This window comes from Nanorana parkeri, unplaced genomic scaffold (genome assembly GCF_000935625.1).
Source record: "Nanorana parkeri isolate BGI_ZX_2015 unplaced genomic scaffold, ASM93562v1 scaffold866, whole genome shotgun sequence".
In the NCBI taxonomy this organism is placed as follows: domain Eukaryota; kingdom Metazoa; phylum Chordata; class Amphibia; order Anura; family Dicroglossidae; genus Nanorana; species Nanorana parkeri.
The window spans coordinates 513,870-523,017 of record NW_017307134.1 but is presented as its reverse complement, the minus strand read 5'-3'; the positions used below and the strand labels follow the sequence as shown (position 1 = coordinate 523,017).

General features: G+C 43.0%; 1 protein-coding gene across 1 annotated transcript in view; it reads left to right on the top strand.

Moving 5' to 3' along the window:
• Positions 1 to 8,049, top strand: part of ACAT2 (acetyl-CoA acetyltransferase 2) — a 27,202-nt gene extending 19,153 nt beyond the window's left edge. The window contains exons 5-9 of the mRNA XM_018565609.1: positions 2,957 to 3,100; positions 3,974 to 4,096; positions 7,106 to 7,260; positions 7,532 to 7,642; positions 7,845 to 8,049. Of these exons, the coding sequence (XP_018421111.1) occupies positions 2,957 to 3,100; positions 3,974 to 4,096; positions 7,106 to 7,260; positions 7,532 to 7,642; positions 7,845 to 8,018 (707 nt within the window). The 3' untranslated portion in view covers positions 8,019 to 8,049. The remainder of the gene's footprint in view (positions 1 to 2,956; positions 3,101 to 3,973; positions 4,097 to 7,105; positions 7,261 to 7,531; positions 7,643 to 7,844) is intronic.
• The last annotated feature ends 1,099 nt before the right edge of the window (positions 8,050 to 9,148 follow it).

Here is a 9,148-nt window from a genome sequence, read left to right as displayed (position 1 = left end):
GTGTGTGTAGTCCCTGCCATTGGGATCGTTAATGCGCCAGGGGTCTACCAGTTGGAGTTCGAACAATGACCGCTTGACTCTTTTCCGCTGGGCGTGCGAGAGTTGTGAGATTCCCCTCGTGGAGTCTAACGTGGGATCTAGTACCATGTTAAAATCTCCCCCCAATATCCATAGTCCCTCTGCAAACAACTCTATCTGTTCCCAAAAGGATTCTAGAAAGGTCACCTGTCCATAGTTCGGGGCATAAATTGTGGCCAAGGTCACCCTGTGGCCATGAAGGTCTCCTTTTACTAGCAGCATTCTCCCCTCCGAGTCTGCAAACGTGTCTACATGTTGCCATGGTAATGACTTGGCTAGAATGATGCTCACCCCTTTTGATTTAGAGTCCCGGGATGGGGCATGATAAGACGTGGAATATCTGTGATTCCCTAGTTTGGGAATATGTCCGGCCTTGAAATGGGTCTCCTGTAGGAACGCTACATGAGACCTCTGTCTCCACAGCTCATTCAGTAGGGTTGATCTCTTTGAGGGGACATTGAGCCCCCTAACATTAAAGGAGGTGACATTGACACTTGGCATGTTGTGTGGTGTAACTCACCGCTCCCGAGGTTTTGCCTCCAGTGACCCCGCCGGGACCTCTCCAGGCCAGTCCAGCTATTCAGGCGCAGAGCCTCGGGTTGCACCCTCTCGGTGGTGAGCTCTCGGTGTCCCGGGACCGGGCACAGACAAACACTAAGGGAGACTAGACAAAGACACTGGGTGGGGAACTGGATTCAGACAGGGACACGACAATTAAAGAGAAAGACAAGAGAGGAGAAAAGAGAAGAGAGCACTAGTCGCACCGAGAGTGAGGCTATGTCCGACCCTAGGTCGCCACGCTGTAGGCCCGGAGCCCGAGGACCACGCGGTCTGGCTTCTGGCCCTGACTCCCCTGGCCGGCTGTGATAGAAAGGGGTCCAATCGGGCCTGTACCCGCGGGCGTGGAGGGGCGCAGGGGGTCCGCGATTTCCTGGTGCCTCTGGACATGGGGCGGAATGGCGTCTGATAAGGTGATCTACTGGCAATTACTCCATCACTCCCCGGAGCTCTCCCTACTCACGTCCTCTCAGCGCCATGTTCAGGCCACGCCCCCTGAGGTATGTTTTTAAAGACTGTTTCATGTTACACATGTTCATGTTACACTGCAGACTTGTTTACTTTTTGGCGCCGCTATGCATGGTTCCGCCCCCACGGCCACGTCATCCATTCACAGATTCTTTGACAGGATCTGTCAATGGAGAAACTACAAGTGCCATCAGCCACCACAGCAGTGGGACTTGTACTGTAGTTCTCAAAGGAATACAAGTGTGGTAACCTCACCATTGACATTTCCTCATGTACGGGAAGAAGAGTCTGCTGGAGCCATTGCACCTATGACCCACTGATCACGGTTGCAATGCTTTACTGGCTCCAATGCAAAAAAAATACTAAATGTAAACAGAGTCCCGGCGGCAAAAGTCGCCGGGAGTCTGTTTAAACAGCCCCGATGCTGGCGACGTACACTGTACGTCGTCAGTCACGAAGGGGTTAAAAAAAAAATCTTTTTAATGTAGTCTTTAACCACTTGCAGTCCACGGTGTTTATACCCCCTTCCTGGCCAGGCCATTTTTCAGTATTCAGTGCTGCGGTACTTTGACTGACATTTATCCCATCATGCAGCGCTGTACTGAAATGAATGTTATACCATTTTTTGGGAACAGATAGAGCTTTATTCATAAAAAGTTCTGGTAGTGTGTAAGAACTTTTTATGAATATACAGAACATAATAATATTCATGTATGTTCTATATCCCCGATCTGTTTAGGGTTTATTGGTCATCCTATGTGTTTATTTGTTCTGTGTTCTAGTTATCAGGATACATTCTTTACTCCCAGGTCCAACATTTATGACACCCCACTCACCCCCCCTAATTCACACGTAGCGACATACCTTTTGCAGCGGATCCGCACGGCCGGGATAGCGCGACTTTCGGGGCGACGTTCCAGCGACGATCCAGCGACGGTAGCGCGACCTTCTCCGTCGGGCTCCATAGAAAAAAGGCAAAGTCGCGCAAAATCCGCCGAAAAAAGGGTCCGGTAGAAGCGACGAGCGACATGGAGTTAAGACAGCTCCATTGAATAGCATTGGCCGGCGACTTCTCGCGATATCGCGCGGCAAAAATGCGCGATATCGCGGTGGAAATCGCGCAATAATTCGCTACATGTGAACGGGGCCTTACAACTTTCTCTTGCTTTAAGTGGTAAACTATGTCATGTTGATTAGTATTGCTTCTGACCTGAAGAAGAGAGGTTAACTCTCGAAAGCTTGTCTTTTATATATTTTGTTAGTCCAATAAGAAAGGTATCATCGCATACTACAATACTCCGTTTTGTTTTTGTTTTTTTATACATCTTCTCTACTGGACTAATGCGGCTATATATATATATATATGTATGTGGAACACACTGTTACAGCATATGACAGCTATCTGGGAGTGCTCCCAAATACATGTTAAACCTCCTATCATTGGTATATGCTTCTTGCTCAGCCACACCCAATTAGAAAAAAGTGGTACCACTGATACTTCTCATTCTCGGCCATCTTCGGTACCATGACTCAGCATATACTCATGGAATGCATTTGATACATATTTGATATATACTGTGTATGTAGATGTATGCATATATTGTATATTATATTACTAAAATCGCATTCATATATATAACACTACAAACATTTTGTGATTCAGCATGATCGTACATTTTCCCGACACAACTGTAAAGAAACTACCGCAATAAGCTGGAGTGATAGGGCCTCATTGGCTGGACCATCAGCCAAGTTGAAGGAACATTTGTTAAATTAAATTTTTATGTTTACCACAAACCCATCTCATGTGGTCTCTCGAATATTTATCTATTGTCTTGTTTCCTCTCTGTAGCGGAAAATGTGGCCAAACAATGGAAAATATCCAGAGAGGAGCAGGACAAGCAAGCGGTTCAATCACAGAACAGGACTGAAGCTGCACAAAAGGCTGGCCATTTCGACAAAGAAATTGTATCCGTTGAAGTGCCTTCCAGAAAAGGTTTATACTTCTTTTTATTATCATTTTAGGATTTTATTACAGGTATTTATATGGTGCCGACAATTTACGCAGTGATTTACATACTACACATTCACATCAGTCCCTACCATCAAGGAGCTTACAATCTAAGGTCCATATCTCACATACACACAGGACCAATTTAGACAGAAGCCAATTTATATTTCAGCATGTCTTTGGAGTGTGGGAGGAAACCACCCGGTTCCCGGAGGGAACCCACACAAGCGCAGAACATGCAAACTGCTTACAGATACTGTCCTGTCCGGGATACAAACCAGGGACCCCAGCGCTGTAGGGCACCACTAAGCACATTTTGCACACAACTTCTGCTGAGGAAAGGACACTGGGGGACATTTATTGTTCTTTTGTTTGCAGTTTTTTTACAACACTCTATGCGTTGTTGGCCGCTGTCTGTGTTTAAGAAGGAACTAATGGGGCTTGTCGGCACTTTTATATTCTGTGACAATTCTGAGGTTAAGTTTAATCATTGAATGACTACTTGGAGTTGCGGCACAACAGAGAAAAGAAAACTTTCCTGGCATGTCGGGAACTGTTAGGGCCACATGGACCCCAAAAACTGCAAAATGATTTCACAAAGATATTTTTCTAAAATTCATACGGGATTCACCTTTTAAATGGTCTATGGTTTCTGTTTGATGTCATCATGTCAACATGATGTCATCATTTACTTAAGTCTCGCACATCATAAATCCAAATGATTGCCCTGTTTATAAGAACATTCTCTTGATGCACTTGTCTTTGGATTTAATAATATGGTTGGATTTGCAGGATTTAATAATATGGTTTCTAGACTATTGGTATTTTATCTATAAGATTTCTTTTACATTTTAACAGGTCCTGTTGTAGTGAAAAATGATGAATTTCCAAGACACGGCAGCAGTTTAGAAGCAATGGCAAAATTAAAACCTTATTTCCTCAAGGATGGCACTGGCACAGTGACCCCAGCTAATGCCTCAGGTTGGTGAACTTTTCCCTTTTTTTTTTAACATAATCAAATTTTATTCATTTCAAAGAATTGACATACATACAAGTAAGAAACGGGAGCAAACATGTAAAACAACCATCCGACATTTGCAGGCCCTTCCCGTCGCTGATGTGTATTCTAACCACTTCCATCAAGCAATCGTCCGGCTGTATACTAGAACACCATCAATATTATAAAACACTGTAATAAGTTTTAGAAACGCTCAAGGTATACACCCAATTCAAGGAGTGACAAGGGAAGCTCAGAAGTTAATAAAATATAACAGAGCATTGCAGTAAAACGTCCCAACAAGGAGACCCTATCTCAATGCTCAAACAAAAAAGAAATGGAGACAAGAAGATGAAGGCCGAGTAAGCCAAAGAGAGAAAGAAAGAGAAATGAGAGAGAGAAAGGAAGAAAGACAGAGAGAAGGATAAGAAAACAAGGAGAGAAAGGGCAAAAAAGAAAGAAATTAAAAAAAATGGATGAGGTGTCAACCAAACCCAAACTGTAGTTCAAATCTTCCAATTGTCCTGTCTGTAAGGGGTAGACTTGAAGGTTATACAGTACAAAGAAAGCTCAAGTCAGGGCTCTCTAATCCTCCGAATCAAGAAATAACAACCATGGCCTCCAATGTGCCAGAAAGGCTTCATAACGATCAGAGCGTTGAGCTATCCCCTCTTCCAATCATCAGCGTACACATCTAGTGAACTTCTCTTCTTATCTGAAGTCATATTTTATGTATATTAGAAGGAAATAGGCTACTCCAGCATCACTTACTAGTGTAATCAACAATATGATATTTTTTGGAGAGAATCACCTTACTTTCTGTTCTAGCGACACAGCAAGAAGGGAAGAGAAACCACCCAATGGGAATGCAGACTGAAAATTTAGAGCTGCACCTTTAAATCCTTCCCTATTCTATGCAAAAAAAAAAAAAAAAAAGGCTAATGCTTTACTCTAAAGCCCATTTCCACCTTTGCAGAAGTATTTTTAAAGAAAACATATGCCAGCAATGTACACCAAGTAAACAGGAAGCAGGCATATGCAGTTGCTGTATATGAACACAGAAATGTGTTCATATACAGCAACTTCTGTATATGAACTCACTATTGAGACATTCATTAATTAAATAGTTAAGCTTTTTTAAAAGCTTCTTTCTTTCATTAATGAAAGAATGAAGCCTTTACATTCAGATACGGGTTCGCTAAATAGCGATCCCGTATCTGACAGCTGAAGATAGCAGAGAGGTAGCAGTGACTCACCTCTCTGCTATTCTTTTTGACAGCTGGAGAGCCTGGCCCGATGTTAAATGATACAATTTAACCACTAGATACAAATGTATCTCGAGTGAAATGTATCAGTGAGATCTCATTCTGACATGCTGTCAGGATCAGTCTCAAGTTATTATTAGCTGTTCCTAAGCTTGGAGCAGCCTGAAACTAAAAATTTAAAAAAAGTTATTTTATTAAGCAGTCTTAGTGATGGCTTGATATAAACTGACAAAAAAAAAGTGTAAAAAAAAAAAGTGTACAAAAAATTAGGAAAATAAAACTTTTATATATAAATATATTTGTATACTATAATTATTATTTAAAAAATTCTAAAAATAATAATAATAATCAAAACTGGCTGCTGTGGAAGAATCACACAGCAAAAACAGCAAAAAATAGTGGCAATGCCCCCTAGACAATGCAGAATGACCTGGAGAGGCAGAGCTGGTGTGCAGTGATCTTGTTACGATGACTCACAGCAAGGTAGTCAGCTACTTTACAGCCTCTACAAGACAGCCAGACCCCAGTGTCGGATTGAGTTTACCGTGGAGGGAATTTGTAGGACTCCTTCCTATTAGAAAGTCCATAAAACATTAAAAAAGCCAGCAATACGAGTCATGGAAATGTACACACATGTATATCATCACTGCACCTCTACATTACCACAATAAAATGGAAATGGCTTTAAAGTAGAACATAAGCCAAAACTTTTTCCCATTTTGGATAAAGTAAGGAAGGGTTATAACTCCTGTCAGGTTTTTACATTTTTTTTTTTTTGCTATCTGTGTCCCATTGGTGAGATTTCACTTCCTCTCCCATAGCCATAACAGGAAGCAAGAGAGAATCCTTCCCAAGTGAGGGAAAACCTTGGCTGTCACCAGAACTAGTGTCACCTTTGAAAGATTTCCTCTCTATGATCTGGTGACGACTCAAAATGTGGGATTTCCTCTCACTTTGATTCTCAGTAATAACAGTCACCAGGACATATCGAGGGGGTGCATCTCCATGATGAAGGCACAAACGGCAATAAAAACCTGACAGGTGGTCTAAGCCAGTGGTCCCCAACCCCCGGTCCGCGGATCAAATGGTACCGGGCCGCACAGTGGGGCCCCACACTGCCGACGGGCTTCACAGTGAGGGGGCGGGTCCTGTGACTCACCGCCCCTCCCGGCCGCGTCCATAGTAACAGGAGGCGGGAGGGGAGGTGAGTCACAGGAGGCGTGTATGTGTCACACGTGTGGGTGTGGCGTAACTCCAACCTCCATTAATATTAATTAAATAAATACAGATACGTATTTAATGTAATAATTATATATTATAATTATTTATAATGATATATATATTATAAAATATAAACAATCAACGCCCCCCCCCACCGGGACACGGTAAAATTATTAAACGTTGACCGGTCCGCGGCGATAAAAAGGTTGGGGAGCACTGGTCTAAGCCATCTCCACTCTATCCGGAGCTAAAAGACAGTTAGTTTAAGAACTTTAGTTTTACTTCAAGGATCACTAGGCAAAATTGTGCAGATGTTTATAAGCTGGGTTATATGCGAAAGACATTATCATTTTTGACCACATGTTCAAGGAGATAATTAGAGCCGAAAATAATTTCAATGAGTTGCTATTGTAGAGCGCACATTAGCTCTATATGTCACTATGTAGAATTGATTGAGAGGGCATTGTTGGTGCCGATACCCCGCTATTAATGACATCTTCTTCTCAGGTATTAATGATGGAGCAGCAGCAGTGGTTCTCATGCGGAAGTCTGAAGCACATCGTAGACACCTCTCATCCTTGGCACAGATTGTCTGCAGCGCCCAGGCTGGTTTGGATCCATCTGTTATGGGAGTTGGACCAATCCCAGCCATTAAAAAAGCTGTAAGTATCCAAACTGGTTAATTGTAATAAGTCATATAGAAAGATTTCATGTCATCCGTGTTCTTTGCTGTCAGTATATTTCCTGTCATTACTCACTGGAATTTTGCTAACGCCAGTCAAATCAAGAGCAGCGCTTGTGTCTTCCAGATTGTTTTGCCATCAATACAAGTCTTTTAACCCCTTAGTGACCAACGCCTTTTTTTTCCTTCATGTTTTGTACCCATGATGTAATCCACATTTTAGGCCTGAAAATGTATTTTTTTTCTTGCAGGTTGAAAAGGCTGGATGGAGCCTAGATGACGTGGATGTATTTGAAATAAATGAAGCTTTTGCAGCACAAGCTGTGGCAGTTGTCAAAGAACTAGGGTTAAACCCTGATAAGGTGAGATATTACCTTAATCTGTGGGTCTTTGTACCAGTGGTAAGCAGAGCTTTTAGATTTTCTAGGCCAACTGGAAACCAGAATTTCTAACATATTCTGGATCGGCTTTGCAGAATCTTTCCAGGCAAGACTTTGGTAGAACAGCGCGTTTCACCTTTAAAGTAGACGACCTCAAAAAGTAAGCCGATTTCTTCTTTTACAGGTTAACATTCAAGGAGGCGCCATAGCGCTCGGCCATCCGCTTGGAATGTCTGGCTGTCGTATTTTGGTGACTCTTCTTTATGCCCTGGAAAGAACTGGTGGAAAGAAAGGAGTGGCTGCCCTATGTATAGGTGGAGGAATGGGGATAGCAATGTGCGTTGAAAGGACCAGCTAAAACGAAGCATTCACTCTTGCCGTTATTTTTCCAATTTAAGGTTCTTTGACATTCCAATCAAATTACCTGTCATTTTAGCCATAACCAATCACTTTTTTTTAGCCTTAATTTAATTTTTTTTGGGACCCAATATTCATGACCTACATTTATCATAAACTACAAGCAGCTGTGTTGTGTTACTAGCAAGTGCACAAAATGTACAGAATGTTGACTGGAATTCTAAAAATAAAACCTGTTCATGCCGCAACTGTAGTGACAAGATCTCCACAACCACGTTTCTAGTACTACCCATCTTTCGTGGCTATTGCAAGTGGATCTCGACTATATGAAGAGTATTGCAAAGGGACGGCAGAACTGGAAATTCTTCCTGGCAGCTACTGTGTCTAAGTGCCTGATCGATGGAACTAGCAAAGTGGGCGAACACATCCACCCACAACTCTCAAATTAAATACAGTATTTAGTGGTTTGGGCTTTTACAGTAGCTAATAAAATGGCTTAGAGAACTGTGGGGTAAGTGTTTTTCCCCATAGTTCTCTTAAGGGTCACAGGAGGACATATACTGGCATCCTCCCATGACCCAAAGCTCAGTGTATAGCAGGCTACAGCTCGCGGTATACTGAAACTGCCGCAGCTTACAATGCTGTTGAGATCCACCCAGCTGCGCGACAGCGGGCTCTGCCCATATAGAGGCAGATCTAGCTGTACCCTCCCCGTTCCGCCACTCAGCACTGGAGGATCGCAGAGAGAATGGGGGGAATCCCTGCAGGGAGCCATGACTGACAGTTGCCGCTCTCTGCAGGGAGATGATCGGGAAGTGAGCGAGCGACGGGATGTGTTCGCTCACTTCCCGATCTAGAGCCGACGTGCAAGTTTTATTGTCACACGTCGGCTCGAACTATGAGTGATTTTCACCTTTAAAAACCCAACTCCAAATTTTAGACAGTAGGGAGGAGTTAGAACTTCTGGTAGATGTATTGCCTCACTTCCTGTTCAGGCAGGAAAGCTACCTAAAACAGGAGCCACAGGTAAAACACACCTTTCTATTAAATGTATCAATTGTTCTCTGTCCTTGTGACAAACATTGAACCCATCTTGGGGGGGGGGGGGGGGACACGGGGGGGGGAAAACAA